The 26,750-nt window shown below is 39.9% G+C and overlaps 2 protein-coding genes across 6 annotated transcripts in view; one reads left to right on the top strand and one right to left on the bottom strand.

Moving 5' to 3' along the window:
• The window catches only part of ATM (ATM serine/threonine kinase), a 60,004-nt gene extending 57,143 nt beyond the window's left edge, over positions 1 to 2,861 (bottom strand). For 2 of the 3 annotated variants that reach the window (XM_032099317.1, XM_032099320.1), the window contains exons 1-3: positions 2,579 to 2,705; positions 920 to 1,020; positions 722 to 834 (exon numbers count right to left, since the gene is read on the bottom strand). In XM_032099317.1, the coding sequence (XP_031955208.1) occupies positions 722 to 834; positions 920 to 991 (185 nt within the window). In that variant the 5' untranslated portion in view covers positions 992 to 1,020; positions 2,579 to 2,705. Of the gene's footprint in view, positions 1 to 721; positions 835 to 919; positions 1,021 to 2,578; positions 2,706 to 2,773 lie in introns of those variants that run through there. The other variant, XM_032099319.1, reaches the window with a different exon arrangement.
• A 34-nt stretch (positions 2,862 to 2,895) lies between these two features.
• LOC116439591 (protein NPAT) lies at positions 2,896 to 26,735 on the top strand. Of its 3 annotated transcripts, none has more exons than XM_032099322.1 (18): positions 2,896 to 3,045; positions 6,138 to 6,256; positions 7,866 to 7,926; positions 10,065 to 10,137; positions 10,612 to 10,655; positions 11,365 to 11,595; positions 12,102 to 12,183; positions 13,218 to 13,371; positions 13,818 to 13,909; positions 13,993 to 14,080; positions 15,825 to 15,921; positions 16,358 to 16,489; positions 17,257 to 18,939; positions 20,153 to 20,268; positions 20,362 to 20,470; positions 21,508 to 21,565; positions 23,547 to 24,708; positions 25,434 to 26,735. In XM_032099322.1, exons 1-18 carry the CDS (start codon positions 3,009 to 3,011, stop codon positions 25,509 to 25,511), a joined length of 4,416 nt encoding a protein of 1,471 aa, XP_031955213.1. In that variant the 5' UTR covers positions 2,896 to 3,008; the 3' UTR covers positions 25,512 to 26,735. The 3 variants fall into 3 exon arrangements, with proteins under 3 accessions (XP_031955213.1, XP_031955214.1, XP_031955212.1); XM_032099323.1 differs by having other exon boundaries at positions 12,099 to 12,183; positions 13,218 to 13,350; XM_032099321.1 differs by having other exon boundaries at positions 12,099 to 12,183.
• The last annotated feature ends 15 nt before the right edge of the window (positions 26,736 to 26,750 follow it).

The following is a 26,750-nucleotide window of genomic DNA, read 5'->3' as shown; positions in this document are numbered from 1 at the left end:
TTTGTATTTCTCCCGTGTATTTCTAATATACTACTGTCTCTAAAGCAACATACAAAATTTATCAAAGAATCTTTATGAAACTTTTGGTACACGTGTGAAACAAAAACGATTCCAATGCTCTCCAATTAAAAAACATAATGGAAAGCTGACCAGACACCATTCTACAAAAAGTAATAATTCACATAAACTTTTAACATGAATTTAACACTGGTTCAAGCTGCTGTAAGAACTTATCACACTCATGCTTAGTCCAATCTTATAGTACACCTGAAGCAGACTGCATCAAAGATTAGCCTCTACAAACCCCAGCACATCTTTTTTACTTCACGTCACAGTCCTTCTACTGTGTCTTGAGAAATTCAGCAACACAAGAAACTTTAACAAAGCTATCTGTAATCTACATAAGAACTGTACACTGAAAATTAGATGCAAAGGATAATTTTCAATAAAAGAAAGTAACTATTATTTTTGCAAGGAAAAGCATCTACCCAATTAATGATCAGTTTCCTAGCAGTTTTCTGCAAGTGTTAAGGGCAGCACTTTTGTCCATTTTAAATTTACTTCCTTTAGAGAGTAAGATAAGTAATGTCTTGTTTACAAGCTGACAAGGAGTCTAAATCAATATCCAGAAAGATAAGCATTAAAATAGGCCTGACAAACAAAAGAATGATGTCCCATTTAAGCAAATTGTGACCATTCACAAACAAAACCAAGAAACTACCTAAACACAGCATCCCAGTTGAGTTGCTTCCCTTGTTTAGAATCAGAATTCCGGTCCAGCTGGAGAACTGTTTCAGAATCACGGAGAAGTCGCTTGAAATTTTCAATTTCTTTCTGAAAATGTATTACAAGAAGAATAATTTTTTATGATCCCCTTCATTGCTAATTGAGGTACACACCCCAAAAGAAAACTTGTTACCCTTCGCTCCACAGCTTTCTCATTTTCAAGGCGACGACAACAAACAAGCAAATTGTGTAATGCAAGACTCATGGTTCAGCTTAAAGGAGAGTCATTTGTATCTGCAGACAGAAGAAATAGATAAAACAGTAGTTATTGAACACACAGCCAAGTAAAACAAATGGGATTGCAGTATACTGAAAGTCCAGTATCAAACAGAACCACGATGTTCAATGTTCCACTGAAAATCTCATTTGTGTCTGGGTCAGTCTTATTGCTTGCAAAACTGAAGCAGTTTCACGTCAATATAATCTGTTCCCACAGACAACAGTTACGGAATAAATGCAGAGAACCCCTTCACACAGCTCTGACTTCCTCCATTTTTATGAGTGCTAACTGAGTAGAGCTGGGCAGACAACTGGGAGTACAGTTATAGTAAGAATGACAGAGCTGAATACATTCTGGCAAGCAGCACTAACTTTCAGTAGCTCTCTTAACCTGACGCTGCCAGAAGGCAGCACTTGGAAAATGCTCTTCCTCCCTCACATTGGACATTTTCATAGGGTATGCACTATCTGTTGACAAATCCCCGGGGCACTCAACATGTCAAAGGATGATTAAACATCAGTCATATGAAAAAACCAACTTTTTCCTTTTGTAATCACTTAAAATTATGCCTCTTCTTCCTCAACAGAGGTTGGAATTAGCTAGACCTTGCATTACATAAAATGATGCTGCTGCAGATCACAGCCATGACATTCTATATAACTTTCATGCTTCTACTTTTACACCTTTAAAGCAGACCCAAGGGAAACCCTGTTTGGTAAAGACAGATCACACAAGCTGGAAGTAACTCTAAGCATATGCTGCTGCTGTAATAAGTAACAGAGAACAGGCAATCATGACGCACAGCACTGCATCTTGACTGCTTATGTGAGAATATAAAAACAGCCATTTAGACAAGCAAAACTTTAAATATCTACTGTCTTAGACTGCATTTATTTCCTTTTACTTCAATCAAGATCAGGCTGAAACTAAGTATGATCAGAGGTTTGGTGACTGATAAATGTGTATAAAAAAAAAAACATTTTAAGTGTGAAGGCTGCCTGTACAGTACAACTGCACTCATTTAAATTAAGTGCTCCTTTACTAGTTTCATAGAATCATGGAATATCCTGAGTTGGAAGGGACACACAAGGATCCCCGAAGTCCAATTCCTGGCGCTATGCAGGACACAAGAATCACACCATATGCCTGAGAGTGTTCTAACAGCTCTTGAACTCTGGCAGGTTGGTGCTGCGACCACTTCCATGGGCCAATGCTCAACCATTCTCTGTCCCTCTGGTGGTTGGGCACTGGAACAAAATAAACCCAACCCAGCAAGCTTGCTGCTTTTGCTGGAAACGAAACAGAAAGAAACTTGTTAAATACTAATGGCGTCTGAAGTGCTTGATCGGAAACTGTGGCAACAGGAGTCGTCTGCTGTAGGGCCTGGGCATTCAAGGGGAAGACGGCAATCCTCTCGTTTGTACTTGTTGGTATTTCAACAGCCGTAACAGCAGCACTGAAAATTCCCAAGAATGAATCCACCTACTACTTCTTAGTTACACGGTTTTCCAACTAGCACATGACGGCCACCTTCACCCCCTACATAAATTACACAAGGGAAGGAAGGCGTACCAAATAACACGAATCACGGAGAGAGGAGCTGGCTAAGCCGCTGCGAGGTGCCCCAGCACAGGCGGACACGCAGCGCCGTGCAGCAGCTCCGGTCCCCGGCAACCCCGGGCCGCCGCCGCGCCCGCAGCCCGCGAGCCGCCCCTCAGCACCCGCAGCCGGGGCCGCGGCCGCCCCGCCCGGACCCGGGCCCCTCACCTCGGCCGGGACGCACGCAGCCCCGCTCCCGGCGGCGCGGAGCGGAGCGGGGCTCGCGTGTGGAAGCAGCGGCTGCGGGCGGACCTGGAAGCGGATGAGCGGCCGCGGCGGGTTCCGGCGGAAGGGGCCGGGCGCGGCGTTGGCTGGCGGAGTTTCCGCGCCTTCGCCTGGGTGGCGGGGCGGCCGGCTGCGCTCGGGGAGCTGCGCCCGCCCGTGCCCCGCTCCGCCTCGGGCCATGCTGCTGCCGTCCGACGTGGCCCGGCTGGTGCTGGGTGAGTGAGCCGGGGAGGGAAGGAGCGAGGGATGGGTGAAGTGCGGAAGCCCGGCCGCGCTGGGAAGGCTCTGCCGGGCATTGTCAGCCGCCCGAGGCGCGGCGGGATACAGAGCCGGCTTCGCCCTTGACCCTCGGCAGCATCTCTTGGTCCCCCCCAGCCTGGGATTGTCACTGCCCGGGCGTATCCCGGGCCCGGCAGCCCCCGGGCTGGCCCCCGCCGGCCTCCGGCCCGGCCTGTGTCGGGCAGCGAACGCAGCTCGCTCCTGAGAGATTCGGGTCCTGAGGGACCAGGCCGCTCCCCGGCCGTGCCTTGGGCTCGGGTTCTTCACGAGTCCAAGGAAACGTGGTGGTCTCCGGTGCCCATCTGCAGGCTGAGAGCTGCTGAGCGGTGCTTAATCAGTTCCTGATTACAGGAGGAGTTCAAGGGTGGCCAGAAATCCCAGGGAAGGTTGCGATAAGGGTCAGATGGTTTTTCTTTCCGGCCATATTTCCCCCACCTTTGAGGGTGCATTAAAAGTTTAGGCGTGGTGAGTCTGTGAAAAGCACAGCGTTAGTGTGTTCAGGACATCGGCAGTAGACAGGGAATTTTTCAAACGACTTTATGCTTTGGATAGAACAAATGGATGGTAAGCAAAAATATGAGCCACGTATTTAAGTCCCACACATAAATACCTATTGGTACAGGTTGCCAAGATTTCCTGGCAGCTTGCCCTATGAGATTCAGTTTTCAGTTGTTCATAATTTTTTTGAATCCAAAGCCATTAAAGCTGAATCTCTTTTTCAGTGTTCCTCCAGCACAATTTATTTTTAAATACTACCTGAAATGTTCCTTGCTATTGTCTTGAGAAAAAAGGCTAGTAAGAGATGCAGGTTTTTTATTACTGTGAAGTAATAGAGGATTTTTAGAAACTCCATTCGCTGTAAAAGAAGATTTGAAATCATACAAGGAGATCTCTCACTGCACTCTTCCAAACAAAACTGGTGAAGTTACAAGTTTCCAGGTGGAATGCTTATCTTGTGTGCGTACCAGAGACTTGCAGACGTAGTACACAGCCTTGGCAACATCCTGTGCGCTGAGGATGTTCTGTCCTATCTTGTGTCTGTTGTGGTGTGAAGCGCATATTATGTCTGGAAAACCTCTGAGCAACCTAAGGTTGTAGAACAGGATATTCCTTGTAACTATTTCTCTTGTCTAATAGGGATTCCTCTTCTCTGAGGCGTCTGTGAATTTCAGCATATAAACAGACTTCCCGGTGCAGCTCTTCCACCTTTCTCCCCCAACCTCCTTCCAAAAATCTTTCTGGTGCTGTGAAAGTTGATGAATATTTGTTTAAAAAACAAAACTAAAATGATAAGCTGAGCTCACACATGGAAAAATGCATAAGAACATTTATCTTTTCCTAATTGATAGAGTGAATGTGTACTGTGAGTGACATTCCTTAAGATAGAACAAAATATTGGGTAATTTCTGTATGTCTAAAACATACGGCAAGTTTTGTGCCTTTAATTTGATTTTGGTGACCTTAGGGACCACATACTCTTATGTCATTATACAGTGTGTGCACAAGCAGTTTGGGTCAGCTGCACAGGCATTTTTAGCCTTTGGAATGCTTTATTACCAAGAAATTGGTGTATGTAAAAGGTGTCTGTATGTGAGCATTCAGTCATCCCTTGCGGTACTGTAGTAGTAGGTTCAAGAAGGAAAAATTGCAACTTTTTGAGTAAATGTTCAGGTGAATTTGATTTTAAGAGCAGTCATACTAGCACAGATCAGAGCTCCACCTAGCCTAAAAGCCCATCTTCCAGCCTGGACAACAGTGGGATATAATCATATAATATAGTATTTTGCTTCCTGCTTTCAGCTTCCAGCGATTTGTGGCTTGAGATTTTTCTAGAAAAATGTATTTGAAAAATTAATCAGGACAGTCCTTTCCACAGGCACTCCTAATGTTTTCTGTCAGATAGGCCTGCTCATACATAGTGATTAAATTCACAGTGGTTTTTCCCGAAGTATTTAACTTTCAAGTTGGCCTACCTGTTGAAGACCTGAACGAGGGCTTGCATGTTGCAAATACGATTTGTGCTCTTCAGCTTATACTCGGATCTGCTGAAAGACATTTGTCTTCATTTAAACATAAAGGCCACATTTTTCTGCAGGCATTCATGAACTGAGGTGGACCATCTTGGGGGTCTATTGAAAAAGATAATGTATATATATATATCCTGCATTGCATAACTAGGCACATGTTTTATGCTTTCTTTAAAACATTTCATGTTAAGCTCTGCTAAGAGTGAGAAAGAAGAAACATTTTCTTTGTGGTTCTTTGCTCTAGAATCCTTCATTCAGATTGGTCTATTTCTATGTCTTAGTGTTTAAGGCGTTTGAAGATTAAAGCAGGTTTATAAAGTTTGATTAAAGCAGAACATATTTGATGAGGAATGGAATTTTGGAAAAGAAAGCTTTGTGAGTACATTTCCATTTCCTGTGGCGGTAACTACTGAGTCTTAGGGTGTGTATGGAGCACAAGCTGCATGTAATACATCTATCCTGAATGAAAATTACTGTGAGGGGAAAAACCTTTTTCTGTTATTAATGTTTGTACAATGCCAGTATTTTTAATAAATGTTACATACTGTGTCGGCAGCTGTACAGGTTTTACCTCTTTGGAAACAGTACAATGTGTGGATAATTACTGTTACATAGCAATGAATTTTACTAACAAAATATTGTAGATTTCCATTGAAGTATCAAATAGGGTGGTTCAGCCCATATGAGGGTTTGTCAGCCTTCTGAGCCAAGAACTTTTATTTTCTTGTCTGTACTAAAGATAAACCAAAATTTGTTCATACTGCATATTTCACTTCCAGTCTTGAATACTTTGTAAGTACAGTGTAATTCCAATATATATTTTTTGCTCTCAGTTTTAACTGTTAAATACCTTGTAGGAACATGTTTTGTCAAAATAACTTCACTTTCTTTTTGTTACACAGAAATTTTTATCTGATTATTCCAACACTGTATGCAGCTTTGATACCTATTGAGCAGAAGTAATGAATAAAATCCAAAATTTTCCATCTGATTTGTTGCAGGCTATTTGCAACAGGAAAATCTTCAAGCTACCTGCCACCAATTTATTCTGGAAAGCTCCGATTTGAAAGAATATGCAGAGCACTGTACAGAAGATGGTTTTATTCCAGCCTGCTTGCTGGTGAGTTTGTATTTGCACAGCAGAAAGTTACATTATCTTGCACTTATGGAAAAGAATATTGGGGATTTCTCATTGTAGCAATTACTTCTCAAATGCTGCTTAAAATGTGTGGTTAGGTCGTCCCCTGTGCTTTTTGGGTTGTTTGGTTTTTCATTTGATTTGCTGGGCATTTTTAGCAAACACCCCTGTGATATTAGCAGTTATTCAGTTTCTAGTATTTAATCTTGCTTAGAAACATTTAAGTGGGAAATATGCAAATTGTTTTCAGTGTATTATGCTTAGTCTGCCCTATAGCTTTGAGGTTGATTTATGGAAGGGTGTTGTCACAAGGGTTTTATTGATTTCAGGGCTGCTTTTGTAATTTACTGAAGATGGCTTTCCTGTTCTAGACATGGGAGCCAATAATGTTTCATTTCAGGTACATATGAAATATTTAGGTAAGGCACTTCAGATTTATCTGAATCTACCAAATTTTATTGACAAAAATTATGTTCAGCTTCCTCTCTGTTCAGTATCATCTGCATTGTTCTGGGTGATGGGTGGAATTTTGGGTGTGCATGAACAGTGTGTAGCCACATCTGTAGATATGTGTGTAGAGCTAGAGCGTAATTAGATAGTTTGCCTTTTTAACATATATACAAAATGGGATTTTCACTATACTGTATAAATTACAGGGTTTAGGTATTGCTACGTATCAATCTTTTAGTGTTTATGTGTGTGTCTTCTTCATGTTTTCTGTTTCATTCTTCTAGAATATTAGTTAATTTCATGGTCTGGGATTTTGTCCACAGTATTCAAAATGCCTAGAAGTCTTTTCTGAGATCCAAGGTGCGCCTTCTTGATGCACCTATTCAAAACAAACTTTGGAACTTATTTTATTTGCAGGTGTTTAGTCATCTGTTCTTTGGTGGTAGGGAGTTGAGAACCAACCTGTGGCCAGCAAAAATTAAAAAACCCAAATGTAAATAGATTATTCCGATTAATAAAGCTTTTTAATTATCATCCTTTTTTCAGTAGAAACATTTTTCCTGTTATTCACAGGAAAGTGATATCATAGTATCTAAGACAAAATTCTTACTGCAGCTCAAATACTTGCAATAAAGGGCTGTATTTGTCATGTCTTGTAGAGTTCCCACTAGTGAACAAGACAGCAACAAATGGTAGTGTCTTTGTGTCACCTCAAATAACAGGACAAGTAAACATGATAAGAAAGTTAATTCTGTGTGACTGTTAAAAATTTTGTTTCAGACAGGTTCTCTTCATGTTCGCATCTTAGTGCATGTTGTTTTCCAGCATGATGCATACTCATTAGTTTGTTACAGCTGTTCATCATCTAATTTTCGTGGTTTTATTCCATAATAACAAAGGTGAGTGAAGGTCAGACAGCTCTGACTGCTGTACCAGTGTTGGACATTGAGATCAAGCATTTCAGATTTTGGGTACATTATAGCATTTTGTTCCACTGATTACTCTCTACCAAGTACAGTTCCTTGTGCTGAGGGTCAGCATGGTGTAGACTTCTAAACAACTCCTTAAATATGATGTGATACAGCAGATGAAGTAGAAGTTACTAGTGAAGATTCTAAGATCAGTGTTTTTTCTTTTCCAGTCACTGTGTGGAAAAAACTTGACAACTATTCTTAATGAGTACGTAGCCATGAAAACAAAAGGTAAGCCTTCAGGATGCGGTGGTGTTTTATTTTTATTTATCTGTTGTGGGCTCCTTGTGGAAGAGGTATATGGTCTTAGAGTAATCCCCCTTTTAGGCTACAGTTTGAGGGTTACCATATTACACAGGCAGCAGCCACTGTATCTAGTGAGCAAAAGTAATTGATTATCTTAGTTTGCATATGCCAGCAGATATTTTCACTTCAAATGTGAGCATTTTTATATCTCAAAAGCATATAGATATAATAAAGTGTGCAAAATGTATTAGTTTATGCTTGTAAAATTATACTGTTTATTGTTGTTACTATCAATAGGTGAGGGAGGTGCTTATCTCTCTCTGCTGACCAGCAATAGAATGTGAGAAAATGGAATGCTGTGTCAGGGGAAGTTCAGATTGGACCTTTGGAAAAGGTTCTTCACTGAAAGGGTGGTTAGTCACAGGAACAGGCTACCCCACGGAAGTGGTCATGGCACTGAGCCCCGCCAGAGTTCAAGGAGAGTCTGGACAATGCTTCTAGTCCCAAGGTTTAGAGTTAGGAGTCCTGGGAGGAGCAGGGAGTTGGACTCAATCATCCTTATGGATCTCTTCCAACCTAAGGTATTCTGATTCTGCGAAATAATCAGGAGGAGTTCTATAGTATGAAATATTTCTTGTCTTGTTTTTAAGACTAACTAAAATAGTTTCAGAATTACTTAATATTTTGTATGACTATTGTAAGACAGAGTTAGAACATTTGTTGGTTTTGAATGTTGCCAAATCTTACAGGTTTTTGATATGTGTTGTATGATCGTATTTTAGTGGTGCTTGGTTTTAAAATTTGCAATTTAAGACATGTAATATATGGAACATTTCTGAACATTTTTTCCTTTCACACTAGGTTTGATAGAAGTGGTAACTAAGACACATGCTTCCTTCCAAATGTTTTGTACTTGGCACCTTGAAAAACTTAGTAAATTGAACTGTTTACTTATCTTTTCCATCACACATTTAATGTTCTGTGCTTCAAAAAGACCAAATGTTTTTGCCTGTTTGGGTAACATTATAAAATAAACTATTACTTTTAAAGGCCTGTCTGCCAGGTTATAATTTTCAAAGGCACAAAAGTGACTTGGGGATATGAATACCATTGCCAGAAGTGAGTTGGGGGGTTTGGCATGTGTTAGGTTAGCATGTGTCTTGGTTTGAGACAAATTTGGAGGGAAATGTCTGAAATGAATGTCCCTCTGTTAGAAGGCAGATTTCAGCAGCCTCTCCTCCACTGGGTTCGAAAAGAAATTCCTCAGAGGAAAGTAAAAAAAACCTATTTATTTAACAAGGAAAGTGCACGCAGGCACAGAAAAAGAACAGTGTTAGATAATAAAACCTCTCACTGTGGAGAAGAAACCTGGGTAGATTCAAAGTCCTTTGTGGGTGTGGCTCTCTCCTCTCTGGAGCTGGGGTTCAGCATGGGCCCCTCTGGGCCATGGTGTAAGGCCTCCCGGTGGTGTTCTGGTGTTGCTGAACAGTCCAGAAGAGAAAAAGAAGAAGCCAAAATCCCAGGAAACTCCTTGCTCCAGCTATGAACAAGAAGCTAGCTAAAAATCAAGAGAATGCAACCCTCTTCCCTGCTGCAGAGAGCTGAGAGCTGAGGAAAAAGCAGGAAGGTGCTTTCCTCCTCTCTGTAGCAGCCAGGAGCGCAGGGGAGTGTGTGTGTCCTTGAGCACAACCTGCTCTGAAAAATTTGCCTGGCTTCTCTCCCGCCTCTCCTAAGAAACAGCTTAAAGACACAGGAAGGCACAGGATTCATGTCTGGCATAGGGCAGGCGATAGGGAATGCAGTAGCATGCAGTCACCCCAGGACATGTGTGTTTGCTGAGGAGTCAACACCATGTGCAAATTCCACTGAGAATTATAATCATTGATGTATTTGCTTGAGTTTCATCTGAGCTTCTAAAACTGAGAACTGTATCCATATCAATCAAAATTCTTTAAATTAGGAGTTACGGCTCTCTAATTAATAGAATATTAAGAAGGCAGCTAGACGCCTAAAATTAGGTGATGTCTGAAACACTCCATAATAATGATTTTGCTTGTGAATTTACTTTTTTCTTAACATATATCAGTTTTGGGCATCAATTTTTTTTTATGGTTCATTTTTAGAAACAACAAATGAAGTTCCAGCGATGATGTCATCTCTGTGGAAAAAATTAGACTATACACTTTCTCAGATCAGGTAATGTAGTTTTGAAATAAAAAAGTAATATTTCTCTGTGAGTCTCTATGTTGATCGGCTCCCCTTATCATTGTATGAGAATGGTTTAGCTCTCTTGTTTCCTCTGAGAGACAGTGAGAAAGATGGGTATGTGAGAGTTGATAGTTGAGCAGACATTTGAAGGTTTTAAGGTGGGACTGGCAGATAAGGAGGGCATTGGTGCACGCACGTGGCCTTCCTGTAATAAAACAATATACTATGAGTCTTTACAATCTTACACCTTTGTGGTTACTTGATCAAAAACAAAACAGTAAGCTTCATTTCAAGGATCTGTGACCATTGTTGGAAAGAATAAAAGTACCCATCAGTGGATTTTTCTGAAGGAATGTGTGGTTAGGACCAGACTGACATTAACCATGTGATAGGTACTGTCACACTGTAGCTGAGTGCTTCCATTATGCTCCATTAATTTATGTCACTTGCTTTATTTTTTAGGAGCATGCAGAATTCAGATTTCAGATTCTCTTCTAATCAGAGGAGTAAGTAACTGAATCAATTCCATGGGATCAGTAGATTTTATGTTAAAATTACCTGTTTTGGCAAAAGGTAGGGGGCATCTCCAGCCATCAGTAGTGTGTGTCTGTTGTCTTCAGTGTGATCTGTGGATTACTGTAATGATCAGGAAAGGAAAATAAGAAAAGCTGAGCTTTTTGCAAGGGGCTTAAATTCTCTATATAGCATTTTCTCTGCTGAAAACTTTTTGGAAGTTTACCTGGTTAAAAGGTTTAAAAAGTGCTGCTTCACTTCTGAAACTGTCAACTCAACTTAATTTGTGGTTCATAGAGGAGCTAAAAACATAGCCAGTCTAATTATAATGCAGTTGAGTTTCTGTAGAAGGGGAACATAAAAATGTTACAATCTTATAGCACTTTTTATGCATCCAAACATGTATCCAACCAAAATATGAAAACATACTTGTTCTGTCTAGAGTTTTTCTTTCATTACAAAAGCTGGAAATGAACTCTCAAAAATAAAAATTGTTTCAGTTAAAAATAATTTTTTCTCTGTAGTATTTTTACTGAGTAATCTGTATAAGAAAAGAGAATGTGAGATATAAATAGTGATTGTTCTCGGATGAGATTCGCTGGATTGGGTGGTGTTCTGTTTAAATTTGTCAGATTTCATTTGAATATCAGCAACCTTTTAAAATTCCTTTATCATATATTTTCATCTTGTCTTTATTTCCAGTACGTACAAGAAGTGGAATTGCAGAAATGAAAAGACAGAGAATGCTTCAGCAGTCAGCTCCTGTAAACTCAGGATTGTTGTCAATAGCCCATCAGTCAGGGCCACAGAATTCCTCTGCTGTTGTACCTCCTCAAGTACTTCACAGGCCAACAGTAAATCAAAGCATGCCACAGACAAGACTGAATACACTTTTTGTGAACCAGTCACAAACTCAAGAAAACAAGATCAACAGTAAGTTGCAAAAAATTTTAAACCTTTTTTTCTGTGAAAAATCTGTGGCTATTAGATGGAAGTTGTCTAAAATCAGGGCTAATCGTCTTCCACCAAAAAGTTCCAGAAAATTCATGCTTTGTTCCCCTAGCTCTCCAGACTGGTTCAGGTGATTAAAAGAAAAGAAGTGCCCAAAAGAAAGGTGGCTCTTGCATATTTGCTTCCCGATGTGAGTTCAGAGATCAGAAGTGCATTAATTTGTGGTTATTCTGTTCTGTGTTCTCACCCTCACCCAAATAACTTGTTTCGTCAGATAGGGATGATCCACATTAAGTGGATGTTTATTTCAGGATATATTTAAAAGGAACAGTCCTCATTTTCATGATAGTACCAAATTATTTTGTATGACTTTCCAGGAACTGATTGGAACATAGTCAGTAATGTGTAGATCTCGCAGTGCTTTAACAGTGCCACTGGAAAAGGTATTGGCATCATGACTTCTTTTTTTGTTTCCCTCTATGAAGCAGGAGGTCTCATACACATTCAGGTTCCAACATCACAAGAACGAAAGCTTCATTCAAACTTGCTTTCTCCGGGAAGGCGAAAAAGGTAAACAGGGATGTGGTTTTGGTTTTTTTTTTTTTAATTGTTTAGAAATTATACAGTGTTCTAACCTTTAGTATAAATTTTCTTAAATGGTGGAATGTTTAAATGGTGGAAAGTATAAGATCCACTGAGGGGGGCCAGTGTGCAATGTTTCACAAAGGAAAAGAAAGTCAAAGATCTTAACATTAGACTGATAGGAGGCTACTCATGCTTCTTCGTGTTCAGTCTTTCTTTACACTACTCCAGTATTAGACATAGGCAAAAATCTTGGAGCTGAGACTTGGTATTCCTTCCAAAATGTCCTTTTCAATTATGAAAATTCTTAATACTGATAAAAATATGCATTTAACTTTGCCGAACTATTGACTTGAGTAAATTTTGTCTGAAAAAATACTAATATTTGCACTAGAAGTTGCGTAAAAACTGTTCTTACTCTGGCTTTGCATTTCTTATTCTCTGATTCAAATGTCCTTTTTTTTGCCAAGTCTTTCCTATTCCTTCATGATTTTTCTTAAGTGATTTTAGTGCCACGGCTGATTGGTGTTTTCAGAAGAGCCTACACTGTGGTCTCATATAAAAACATTACATTTCCTATTAATCATCTAAATTCTTATGGAACCTAACATTTGGTTTCTTCTTTGAAAACAACTGCTCCTGGAGAGGTCTTTGTTTTCAGTGGTGATGCCCAAATCTGATTTTGAGTTGCCGTTAATTAGGATCCATTAACTGCTACTGCCAGTTAAAGTAGCGGAGGAGCAGTAAATACTGAATAGTGGGCATGGAATTCAGCTTGCCATTGTGCTGTTTACCCACAGTCTCTATATTTGTAACTTCTGTGGAGTCAGACACAGTAGATGCATAAAAGTTAATAAAACAAGTACCAGCTTTTACTGCATTTTCAATATGTTGTTAACTTTCTGGTGATAAAGATCTTTTGTTTGCTAAGAAGGGAGAGAAGCACTTGATTTACTCCCTATTAGATCTACTGTTTGCAATTTTCTCATAAACTACATCATAAATTTCCTGGAATGTTTCAGTGAATCTCAGAAGAGGAAGAGCATTCCAACGTCTGGACCTCTTCCAGCAGCTAGAAGTTCTCAAGACTCTGATGAAGCAGTAATAGAAAAAGAAAGTGAGCCCCTAGAAGAATTAATTGATGGTAACTTCCCAGTGAGTATATGCCTACAGAAGGTATTTACATTTAAGAAACAAGTACTAGTTTTTAACATGTTGTTCATCTTGGTTACTACAGAAATTACCTTTAGAAGATAAATGTATTGATTCATATTTGAGCTAGCTCTTGTGTGTCAATAAATTTGACATGGCTATGTAGAGTTTTTTCTTGGTTTATTTGCTTTGCTGAGATACCTGTAGGCTGACAGAATACAGTAATTCTTTAGAGAATGGAAACCAGAAGGCACAAAAAGCCTTGCTGTACTTCAGGAGAGTAGAAGTACAGGAATGTTTTGGGTTGGTTTTCATAGCAAAGTCGTGCAGTCACAGGTGACTCTCTGTTATAAAAGTCTTCTCTCTTTGAATTAATTTTTTAATTAGTTTTACCAGTCAGTCAGAAATTAATGCTCCTTTTCTAGTGAAGTTAAAAATAGAAATCTGACTACTTCAAAACTGTTTTCCAGCAACTGGTTATTGAAAATGCCAGAGAAAAAATCTTGAGCAACAAATCTCTTCAGGAGAAGCTCGCTGAAAACATTAACAAAATCCTGGGGAGGTAATAAAAGGAACCTCTAAACTTCATATGTATTCTTATTTGATTTGGTTTTGAGTTTTGAACTAATGACTTACGTGTTGCAGTGATGGCAGTGTTGCTCAGGCCCCTAAACAGACAGACAGTGGTCCTACGGAACAGGAGACTTCAATTGATGAAATCCTTGGACTTCAGGTAGGTGTGGATTGCCCTGTTCACATTGTTTTTAAGACCAGGCATGTGAGAATGACCAGTTATGGCAACTATGCTGAACCTCTGACATCTGAGGATATTCTCTCCTCTCTCCATCCTTGCTTTTTATTGGTTTCTGTTTGCCAGTACAGCTGAGCCTCCCTGATGCTCCCCTCTGTGCACGGGCAGCTCCGCAGCTTCCCTTGCAGAGGAGTGAAGTCTGACCTTGTGTGGTGCTGGGCAGGTTTGAGGAGCTGAGCTGACAGGACACTGATGTTCTGCAGGAGCTCATTTTGTGCCAGTTTAGCATTCTGAATTCATTCCCAGTGCCTGTCCAAGGCAGCATAAGTATGCAGCAGGGTCGAAAACCAAGGGAATGGGATTGCTTCTGGCAGTAATTAGCTGGTAACCTTACACTCAGACTGGATTTGAGACCACTTTCCCAGGCACCAGCTGCCTGCTTGTCACTCAATCTTTCGTACCAGTGATTGCCTACCAGCTTCTGACTGGGGATCTAATCAATAGCCTTAGAGAAGAAAAAAGGATTTATAATATCTTGCTGTCTCCAAATATGTTTAATCTGATCTGATGTTGTGATTTGCTCAAATATAAGCATGGATCATTTAGTATAGCAAGAGAAATTAATTTTGGAACCTAAATAATGATGTTTTTTCTTCAAATTCAGTATTTTCTTGCTTTTGGAGGAAATGTGCATTCTGCTTCTGCAAACTAAACATAATTGTAGTGTTCTCCCTTCATACTTCTACAAGCCTCAAGCTGGCAATCACAGAATTAAAAAGGACTTTTAATGAGGGAAATTACAGTCTTCACAGCCCTCATGAAAAGGACAGGAGAGTAGAGGCAGTTCCCTGTTTATGAAGTAAAGGTGTCAGTAAGTGCTGTTCTTCTGTTGCTTGGTGATTTTAGGTCACTTGTGGTCAAAATACAGAGCTAAAAGGCTGTATTCCATTTTTCTGGGCAGAAATAAAGCAGCTTCTTGGTTTGGTTGGAGTAGCTGAGACAAAATCAAGGATATGACATGGAATATCCACCCTTAAAACCACCATATCAAAAGTTGTACAGTGCTTAGAGGGTCTCTGGAAAGGCAGGAGAATTTAAGCACTTGAGTATGTACTGGATCTCCTACTCATTTTGTTCCTGGGCTGCCATGGTACAAGTCAGCTTGAAACAAGAACCTTAGAGCTGTCCCATAGCTGTGCTTTCCAAATGCCTTCCACAAAAAAGTAGTTGGAGGCTCAGTTATAGAACATGTAATGGGTATATGAAATAAAACTTCATTTGGTTAGTGTTGGCTTCTAGATATATTCTAACCTAAGAAATTAGGGTTAATTTGAGGATTTTTTTTTTTACCAGTGGTTTGCTTGTGCAGGCTCACAGCATCCATACCACGTGCATTAGTTTCCTGTGTAGCCTGAGATTTAGTCCTCCTTTTTGGTTATTGCTGGCCATTGTGTGGAGAATACTCCAATACACACGTGGTGGGGGCAATGTCTGACAGACACATTTGGGTTTTGGAGAACCTTATTTCTTAAACTTCAATCACTAAGATTTTTTAACAGATGTTCTATTTGTGGCAGAAATGTTCCCCAGCATTAGTCTTTACATTTCTGTGCTGAGCAGAAGTAATAGTACTAAAAACAATCTGAAAAGAAAACAATTCTTTGTTTTTCTTTTTAGGTTATGGAAGTAACTGGCTAACAGTTCTGTTTTTCATGTCTTTTTTCAGGGTGAAATTCATATGTCAGAAGAGGCTATCCAGGACATTCTGGAACAGACAGAATCAGACCCAGCTTTCCAGGCTCTCTTTGACTGGTTTGATTATGGTAGGCTACATTGTACTCAGCTGTGCTGTTACTCTAAAGCATCCTGAGTGATGAGCTTTCCCAAGCATTGCTTGATGACGCCAAGTAATTCAGCAGGCCTCTGCAAGAGAAATGGCACTGGTATCCCTCAATACAGAATTAGATTCTTAGATACATTTATACACAGCTATAAAGTACAGCATTTTCCTGTGGCTGATATTCTGGGTTTGTGTTGGCTCAGTGATTCTTTTATTGCTGTTATTTTAGACTCCCTAGATCTAGAGGATGATAGTTTATACTTGTTCGCTCTTGTAAAATTTTCTGTTTGTCTGATCAGGGATATCCTCACATTAACCATAAGGAGATTTTTACACTATGGTTCATTTAAAATGTAGTGATGACACGTATGTGTAAAATGACATATTTAACCTTTCTTCATCCTTTATTTTGAAAATAGGAAAGAGCAAGGTAAACAAGAACTTACCTGCTGGTATTTCTGGTCGGAATGGAGTAGAAAACGAAATCCTGGTGGGTGAGGATAGCCTGGAAACATTTGAAAGTTCTTTAGGAGCAGAAGAAACTAACAGATGTAGGTTTTTTATTTTTTCTCTAAGATTTCTCTGTATGAAAGTATTTTCAGACAATTCGTACCTTTCAAAATTTTTGTTTTTCACTGGTGATATCTGTGTGGACATTTACATTGCATGAACATATAAACACACATGGTCTGCTAGAGAGTTTCAGTCTATTAAATTTAACAGTAGCCCCATCTGTGTATTTAAAAGTTGTACTTGATAAGCTCCTTAATGCAACCAGACACAATATATATAAATGGATACTTTGCAGTATCCATTGTGGAACACATAAAGAGAATATTTTACTTCTAACCGTATTAATCTTCTCTCTCTATGCTGTAATGTACCTGCTGAGTAATAGACAAAAAGAGCCTTACTCTGGACAAAAGGGATGTTAGTCTGTCTTACCATTCTTAACAACAGTCCACAAGTAGCAGGTATTTAGTGAAAGTATATGAGAGATAGAACCAAGAGGTTTTTATCATGAGGTGGTTTTTGTGCTTCTGGAAATCTGATGCAGTGACCTGAGCTATTTACATGTTATGTGTGTACTTACCAGTAGCTTACAAACTGATTTTCCAGATTATCTAGTGTATGTAACTGTATTTTATATATATATATTCCACTCAACTTGAATGTAAGGATGAGTAACATTATTCCTGCTTAGTTTCACGTGAAACAGTTGAACCGATATTATTGAACTGATAAGTTATTTCTAAAACGCTGTAAAAGGATCATCCGTTCTAATGATTATGGAACTAGTTTATTTTATGTTTTACAGGTGATAATTCTAGAGAACTACTATCCTGTAAAGGTTTTCAATTAGGAGAAGCATCATGTGCCTTGAAGACCAGCATTAATAATGATGATATGGCTAAGAAAAATGCAGCCAGTGAACAGCTGCATGGAAATTGTAGACCAAGGAAGCAGCCTGAAGTGCTTACAACCATTACTCCTGAACATATTGGAGAGCTTGAAATTGCTTTTGACTCTGTGCCTGGTTTGACTGAACCTAACAAGAGACAGAGTTCTGATAGCAAATGTAATGAACACTGTGCAGATACTTACATTACAAAAGAGTCATCTGCTTTAGTATCTGAAAGTGAGAGTGCTATGGAAATTGAAAAAGGCCCACCAAGTCCTAGTTCTCAAATTAGTCCTAATTTAGAATTTGTTCATTCTGGTACTCCACAGATCCCTTTGATTTCAGTGGCAGAGGATACTGAAAACAAAACTGATTCCGGAAGTAAGTGCCCGTTATCACCAGATACATCACTGTCTGAAAAAGCACTTCCTGGAAGCCCTTCTGATGGGAGCCCTGGCCACAGTGCACTGCTGAGAAAAAACAACTCATCCACTTCTAGCCCATCAGCAGATGCAGGAAAAGAACAGACTGTAACCAATGATCCAGCTGCCTTGCCTGGAGTTTCACAGGAGAGCTCCAGCCACCCCTCTAACCAGCAGGACCAGAGCATACGGGCAGACTGTGCAGTGAGATCTGCAGTGGACATCGCGGATCTTGACAAAACGGAGTTGCAGCTTGAAGTTGTTGATACTTCTAATAAAAACTCAAATGATCAGCATACACTTGATAAGCCTTGTGAGAAAGATTTTAACCTCCCTTCAGGACTGTCAAACACAGAGGGTACACAAGGGGACATGCAAGAACCTTCATCTTCTACAAAAGTAGACACTGATAATTTATATTTCTCCTCTGGTGCTAATGCATGTACAGAAATTTCTGTAGTATCCACTGAAAACAATCTTACTACCTCTGAAATATGCCACTCTCCTCTCCCTGAAACTACATCCTCAACAGATGAGTCAGGTACTGAGGCCAAAAGTATAAGCAGTGTATCTTCTAGTAGTCAACCAATGGATGTTGATCCTTCTAATATAATGTCCCTCAAGATCATCATCAGTGATGATCCGTTTATTGCATCAGACACGGAGTTAAATAATGCTGTTTCCAGCATCACAGGAGAAAATTTGCCTACTATAATATTGTCATCTCCAGCCAAATCCCCAACCAAAACTGCAGGCCTGCCCAAATGTCTGACATCAGAAGAAACAGAAAAAACTGTGGATTCAGCTCTGTCAGAGCAGAATCTTCTTGTGCTTAGACCTAAAGATCCTGTGGTCACCTCCGTTAACACTCAGAATGAAGACTGCACTGGTTTTTCAGTTGCAGGTTCAACTCATCTTTCCAGTGAAGGGGGATTTATACAGCTGATGCCAACCACAAGCACAGCTTTTGGGAATTCAAGCAACCTTTACATAGCCACCTGTATGACTGATCCATCAGCCTTGGGCGCAGCTGTAACACCATCAAATGTAGTTGTATTGCCTGGCAGTTCTATGCCACTGGCTTCCCAAGCTCCAGCTGTTCAGCAGTTGCGGACTCCTCCCAGATCCAGCAATACATTTCCAGCAAACCAGACTGTCTCCCCAAACTTCCCACAAGGTAATCTCTTTATTAAAAAATTACTGAAAATGTGGTGTTTATACAGTGGTTTTGTTCTGTTTCTTTTCCCTAAGCGCTTTCAAAGTAAACCATTTTTAAACTGCTCAGTCTGCCGCTTGAAACTATCCAGGAGTTACCTTTTTTTAGAGTATTAGTTGCTAGTAGAAATGCAATAAAACTAGCAAAAGTCATTGACCAGTCTGCTTTGAAAAAAAGTCATTATATTTCAGAAGCTAAAATTATATAATTTTAGCAGCATTAGGTTTAGGAAGCATATTTTGGTTTACACTGGAAAGGATTCCACTACTTTGGCTAAATAAAACAGGTTTTTATTTTAATACGATTCCTGTTATAAATGGAATACTTTGTGTTACATGTATACATATTTAGTTTAGATAACTGGGTAGATATATCTAGTCCTTCCCAAATTACTTCCTTGGTTTTGTTTCATTTTTTAAGAACTAGTCTGCACTAGAAGTACTTTAAGTAAATACGAAAGTATAACATTATTTCTTTGCATGAGCTAAAATCTGGCACTAGCATTTTTATTACTACAGCAATAAAAATTTTGAGCGCTGTTTGAAATGTTAAAACCAGCTATAAAACAGCTTTCTTTCAAACTAAAAACTTTTTGCAGTTACCTTTGAATCTGTGTGTAGTCGTTTTGTTGAGGTCAGAGACCAGTGCAAGGTCTTAGAGTGACAGCCTTTGCTGTCATTAGGATTTCTTTATGCAACTGTTACCTTCAATGCTTTTTTCATAGAGAGAGGAACAGTTCTTTCACTTTTGAAAATCTTCTTCCACTTTTCAATTACTGTGCTGGGATAGTTTCCATATTTTATAATTCCCATGTATCTAGCAGCTAAATAAGCTATTTAATGTTACTTTTACCGGTTTTTTTAAGTCATTTTGATTCAAGGTTTAAACCTTGAATTAAAGGTTTATCATACTTGAAGCTTTATTTTGAGCTACCTCTTACAGAGGGAAACAGACTTCAACTAAAGAATTCCTTATAAACTACAAATAACACTGCCACTCACCCTGTTTTCTAGTAGTGAACTATAGCAAGGACAGGGAAGCTTTTCTGAAAATCCAGAGCTTTTCTTGCCGCAGGTTTGACCGCACATAATTTTAAAAAATCCTGTCTTGAAGCTTTTCTTTTATTGAAGTATTTTTAGTTTCTGTACAATCTTAACACTTTGGTATTTTTTAGGTTCTGCTATTATAATTGCATCTCCGGTGCAGCCAGTTTTGCAAGGAATGGTGGGAATGATACCTCTCTCTGTAGTAGGACAAAACGGAAATACGTTCTCAGCACCTGCCTGCCAGGTAGCATATCCCAAATAAAGATTTTCAGAATTAAAGCTGGAGTGATAAGAAGTGCTTTGGTAAATTGTAATAGAATATTTCGATTCTTTCAAGGTTCTTCATATGCCTGTGGCTAATCCAGTGTGCAACGGAAGTGTCCCAAAGCTTCCCATCCCTCCTAAATCACAAAAGATTCCTGGAGCAAGAAACAAGACTAATACAGGTACCTGCCTTGCATCTGGAGAGGGGCAGAAGAAAAGCAGGGGGTTCTAAGGACACGTCAGTTCTAAGTAAAAAAGTTTTATAAAAACCTCTACTTCTGTTCTTGGCAACTGCTGGGCTAGCTTGAGAGAGGTCTGTACCTGCAGTTAGTGACTGTTGTTTGCTCAGTTTACAAAGAACTTCCAGCATATAACATAATTCCAGTTTTACTATCAAGCTTATTTCCAAAATTCAATGCTTCAAGGCTCTCATGCAGTTTTAAAAGTTTACTTTTCTTTATGTTTCTGGTTATTTTTCATCCTGTTGGTTTTAAGTAGTTTACTGCTGCCATTGGAACCAAGCCACATAGCAATGAAGATATTAGAAGAGTCAGCAGTTCCAAAAATTTATTGAGGAAAAATATTTAATAGAAGTGTTGCATGTTTATATAAAAAATGCACTCTGCTACCTGTTTTCCTTTTGCCCTTTCAGGTATATGCTTCTGTATATTCTTTTCATTGAGACCTTGCTTCTTTAAATAGTTAATTGTAACAACACTGGAGTTATGTTCATTTCTCGGTGTTGGAAAGGGGTAAACAAAAATAATTGAAAATAGAAACACTGAGTTATAAGGACACCTTGTGCTTTAGCCTATCTTCCTTTTTAAAAAAGAGTAGGCTTACATGTAAAACTGAAAATAGAATGAAATTTCAAATTAAGACAAGAGCGTGGATTGTATAGTAGTTTGCATTCTGGCTTGCTGATAGATAACTGAGAGTTCCCTGTGTTATTTCTCTTCTACTTGGAAATTCCTACTGTGCATTTTTGAGTTTTGTCTTGCCAGGGCTATGTATTATCTAAGTGTAGACAGTGAGATTCTTGTTTGTTCTTAGTTGGGGACCTTTGCTAGTACACTAATTTGTAAACTTTAAAGTTACAAGATATTGCAGAGTTTGTTGCTGGGTCTTTCTTTATTGGTTCTCTGTCAGGCGAAATGTCATTGTACTAACTGTGAAATTATTTACCTGTCATTCATTAAAACTTCATTTGTTGTTCCAGGAAAACTGGTACCAAATGTAGCTGAGCCTTTGAACCATACAAATCCTCGAACACAGAGGTCAGTACTGCTAGGTATTGAAACTTGCTTTCTTCTTCCTGTCACGAATTTCTTCATTCAGTATTGGTGAAGAGAGCAGCTTTTTTTAATAGTGACATAAACAGTACCCCCTTTCCTGCTGCCTGTCTGCTAGGAATATTGAAACCAGCTGGGACTGCTGCAGCCTGTGCTAGAATTGTCTTGTTACTGTTCCTCTGTTAATTTTGTATGGCTTTGTCTTCATTTTGTCCTGTCTCAATTGTCAAATAAAAATTGTTTGGGCGGAGTCTAAGCTAGGAGAATTGCCTCTTAGATTTACTGGGAGATTTAAATGTCTAAAACCTTTGCTTTTTCTTTTCAGATGAGTGGTACCCAAGGTTTTGTAGTGTAGCCTCATTGCCTCTACCATTCTCTGACCCAAATCAAATAGAGTTTATTAGATTGGGTTCTGCATCTATGTTTCAGTTGTGTGGATTAGAACACTGCTTGGTCATTTAAAAAGTGAGAACTGAATGCAAAATGGCAAGGACAACAGCATGCTAACCTTGTATTGGTGAACATAATTTCTAATGGGGGTAGGTACTAGTTTTCTGTTGGGAAAATGAGAGCAGGAAGCAAGGCTCCAGGAGTAACTCTCCTTACCGTTAATGGACTTCCTAAACAGAAGGATGTTGGAATGAGCAAAAGAGTGTAGGAGGAGATCAGAAGTTCATTGAAATATTAGAGGTGAAATGATCTTTTATTGTAAAAATAGCACATACTTTAAAAAACCCCATACCTATTCAGAACTCACTTTAAATGTTGGGAAAGTGGAGATAAAACAGGAACATGAAAGTCAGTTTATGAAAAAATCCAAACCCTATATCAAGTTATACCATATACATGCATGCAAAAAGTACTGATTTTTTAAAAACCACGGAAGCAAGATCTTGGATAATACCACTTCAACAATTCAGCTTTCTGTTAACTTTAATTTATCTCTAAATGTATGTTTTGCAAAGAGGTGTAATTTCTTATTTCCGCTTTCTACCCTCTGTCTCATCTCAAATTTCGTGCAAGTAAAACAAACTGCTACAACTCAGACCTTTTCTACCATTTCAGAGGTACCAAAGTTAGCATCCCAAAAACCTGACTTTTCCTCCTAGAAGTCATAGGGGTTTATCTGCAGGGAGGCAGTTCTTACAGGCATAGATGAATGATGCTGAAGCTTCTCTTGGAAATGCAGCGTAAGCCAGGCAGAGGGCACAGAGACAGCAGTGTTATGAGCTGACAGAGCAGCAGCATTTTTCTTTCCACATCACTACAGTGCAGTGGTGGCTTTTTGACTTGAATGGGGCTCATTGTCAGGTGGAGACCACGCCCCAGGGAGTTTGTCTTGCTCAGTATCCCGCCACCCACAGCAAATGCATAAGGAAGAGTACAAGGCACACACATGATTATGTTGTCCAAAATATTCTGGCAGCCTCTTAGGAATTGAAGCTCCAAGGACTTCCAGAACCATAAGTAGTATTCTGGGATGGACTGTCCTGTGATGAATGCACTTAGTTTCTTTTTGAAGTCAAGTAGACTACCAGCATCCACAAATATCCCAAGGCATAGTTACATGCAGTGTCCAGACCTCCTTGTTGTGTTTTGAACCTAATACCTGTGTTATTTGATGCCCCTAGTTTTTCTACTGGAAGGTACAGCGGATAGTTTCCTTTTTGTGGGCCTTCTTCACAGAGCTCTGCTGCATTTCCCCTCAGTGATCTCTCTTTCCAGACTGAAAATCCCCAGTCCACCTAATTGTTCAGTGTACAGACTCTGTTTCATACCGTTTGGCCAAAAACGCCGCCTCTGAGCTTTCTGTAGTTGTCATTCCTTACTCTTGGTCTTTGCCTGTTGATACTTATATTTTAGGATGGAGAGAGCCTTTTTGAGGGATGGGTGGGGACTTCCAGCCAGCTGAAATTAACTTGTCTCGTAAGAAAATGTTGATGAAATGTTTTCATCTTGTTTTCAGGACTGGAAACTGGGACAAGCTTACCAGTGCAGAGCTAGGAAGGAAGGTGGAAGAGAACTTACCTGTTGTACCAGCAGAGAGCACAAGCTCAAATTCAAGACAGAGTGAGAGTCACAGGAGAGTGCTTTGCTTTGATAACCTCCTATCCACTCCAGGAGTGAACACCCAAATTCAGACTGCCAAGAGTTCATCCCAGAAAGAAAGAAACGAAAACCCTTTATTTGCTGTTGACTCTGCATCCTCCTCTGCTAAGGCACAGGTACCAAAGAGAGAGAAAGACAAAACATTGCCCAGAATTCTGTGTAAGCCAGAAGTTGGTAGCAACAGAAGCGCAGCTGCAAAGGAGCCACAGCCCGAGCGGAAAGTGACAACTGCAGGGCTTTCATTAGATCCCTTCCACAAGACGACAGCAAACAAAGAAAATGAGTTACGACGGGACACGGATGAAAAGCAGAAGAACCAGGACACTGCCAAACTCTCAAATGGCCAACAAAGCGTTGCCTTGTGGAATGAGAAGACAGTTCCTTCAGTACAAGAGCTGAACAAGAAGCAGGGGTCGCTGTCGAATGGGGCTGGCAATGGCAAATCATCGGTGTCCGTTTCTTTGTCCTCGAAGGAGGCAAAGCGAGAACCTGCTAAAGCTTCCAGCCAAGGCCTTGGCCTGTCCAGCCCGTTCAGTAAACAGTGTGTGGAGATGCTGCAAGACATCCAGTGGCAAAGCCCCACTGGAAAGACAGTCGAAAATGGAGAGCTGCCAGTACCCCGGACACCGTCTGGAGTTGGGGACAGGCACACGGATGACACTACGGACAGCATCCGCACGCCGACCTGCCGGCGTTTCAACGAGGACAGCACCACCCCCCGCATCATGGTGCCCCCTGCCACGCCAGACCTGCCCGCCTGCAGCCCGGCCAGCGAGACGGGCAGCGAGAACAGCGTCAGCATGGCTGCCCACACCCTCATGATCCTGTCACGGGCGGCCATCGCAAGGACTAGCACTGCCACCCCCCTCAAGGACAACACCCAGCAGTTCAGGGCTCTGAGGAGCACCGTAAAGAAAAGGAAACTGGAGGACTTGAATGAGGGGGAGAGAAATTCTCGTTCTGCAAATAGAAGAGACCTGCAAAGCTCTCCAACCCCATCAAAAAAAAAGAAAATAAAGGCAAGTATAAACACCTGCTTCTTTTATTTAAATTTCTAAATACATATATCTACATATATACTACTTGTAATGGAATGGTTCAGAGATGCTAGTGCAAATCCCTGACATCCTATTAGCCAGTTTTTCCAACTTTGCCTCTTGAGCATACTCTGAACTAAGTTTCCTTAAGATTGGTTTAGTTTTCAGATACACACAAGTAACTTCTACTAACTCTAAATATGCACCTATGAAAATTACATAATTTCTACTAAAACATGAATGAGTTTCTAAATTCTACCTAAGTTTCTAGGTGGAATGTAGGAATTAGGCCAAACTCAAAGTAGGCCTTATTAGAATTGAGGCTGTTCTTGCGTCTTTATCACCATGAGTGATAGTCCCAGTCTGTAGTGTGCAGCACTATGCCTTTGACTTGAGGATTTAAGGGCAGAGAGCCAGGGTGTGAGACACAAAAAGGTGTCTTTTGGATGTAAATGGATGTAATTGCCAAAAGGGAGTATAACTTTGTAATTCCCATACTTAGTTCTAGCATGCTGCTGAAAAACGCTCCCTTCTGTGAAGGGGGGCACAAGTGAAGGGCACATGGCAGTATCTGAGTTCTAGGGGAGAGTTGTGCAGGAATGGTTACAAGGTGGATGGAAGGATGAGGAAGAAAGGAGTACTTTCAGGCTCTTCAGTTCCCCCAGGTTCTTTGTATTTAACACAGTTGTTACTTTCCTCTCCTACAGAAAAAGAAGCTCCCGAATTCTTTTCCAGCAGGAATGGATGTGGACAAGTTCTTGTTGTCTTTGCATTATGATGAATGAACAAAAAGAAGTTGAAGTGGGACTGTCTGAAGCTCAGTGAAGCAGTGCTGAGGTTTTGCATGGGAAGAGAAGTTAACTCTAAAGGGCAAGTTGCACTTTCAGTGCACTGAAGTTTCACTTTATAGCAAAGTCGTGCTGTTTCTGAAGCAGGTTGCGAAGTGTAAATATCATTGAGTCGGTATATGTTTATTTTTGAAAAAGCACTTGCAGAATTATAGAGCCATTTAAATTGCAAAATTGTAAATTTGTATAAATGAAATGTAAGAAAGATTGTACATTTCCTGTTAGATCACGTTGTCTGTGTTCTGCTGCTTTCTCTACTTAGCCCTCTGAACGGCTCAGCCACTGAAAAGCTGGTGTTTGTCACTCACCGCTCTAAGACATGGGCAGCCACCCTGCCCACTTCTCATTGTCTTGTTGAATCTGAAAGGGACTTAAATCTTCAGTTCTACCTGGCTTGTACTCACACTCTCTCATCTCATAACTGTCAAAGCCATGTTTTAAGGCTTTAAACAAAATAAGAAAAATACCAATAGCTAAACATAAAAACCTCAAAAAGCATTTCTCATCTGGTGAAGCTTTTCGCAGCCAGTCTTTCAGACAAGAACTTTCATTTGGACCTGCCACCTCTGTTTACAGTATTTGCTACATCAGATGTCATTCAAATGCAAAAGCTGTTTTCAAGCAATGTACTTTTGTGGGGTCATGCCTCAGTATGAATACTTCAGCTTAAGCAACAGCTAAACAAGAATTACAGGGTGTTCTATTGCAAAAGTCAATTTCCTCACCTTTCATTTGTACTGCTGAGAAGTTTGTTACTATCTAGCTCTTACATTTTTAGCCAGACATGGAAAAATTTGCATCTGATTTTTCTGCTTTAACATAGAGCTTGTCATAGCTATTATTATACAAACTCTCTCCAAAAGGGGTGCAGGAGAAGCTCAGCCTACATTTTACTGAATGAGCACACCTTGCTCCAAAACTGCAGAATTTTCTCTACTGGTATTTCTTCCTTTGTTCTCAAATTGTTGAAGTCTTAAAAAAAGAAAAAATTGCAAGTTTTCTTGTAAGAGATCTGTACAGCAACAGGGCAATGTTTCAGATAGAATACAAGGATTCCTAAGGAACCAAGATTATGCAGTAGATGTTTATATTAAACCCATCCAATAACTAAATACTGCATAGCATTTACAGCTTGAATAAATATTTTTGTTTTAATAAAAATTGTGTGTCTTGGTT

This window comes from Corvus moneduloides, chromosome 2, assembly GCF_009650955.1.
Source record: "Corvus moneduloides isolate bCorMon1 chromosome 2, bCorMon1.pri, whole genome shotgun sequence".
NCBI classification, from domain to species: domain Eukaryota; kingdom Metazoa; phylum Chordata; class Aves; order Passeriformes; family Corvidae; genus Corvus; species Corvus moneduloides.
This window is presented reverse-complemented; position numbering and strand designations above follow the sequence as displayed.

What these genes read in the sequence shown, in the direction of transcription:
- LOC116439591 (XM_032099321.1), top strand. Translation starts at nt 3,009, where the DNA reads ATGCTGCTGCCGTCCGACGTGGCCCGGCTGGTGCTGG. An exon ending in CGTGGCCCGGCTGGTGCTGG is followed by an intron (nt 3,046 to 6,137) that starts GTGAGTGAGCCG and finishes GATTTGTTGCAG; the next exon opens with GCTATTTGCAACAGGAAAAT. An exon ending in ATTCTCTTCTAATCAGAGGA is followed by an intron (nt 10,656 to 11,364) that starts GTAAGTAACTGA and finishes CTTTATTTCCAG; the next exon opens with TACGTACAAGAAGTGGAATT.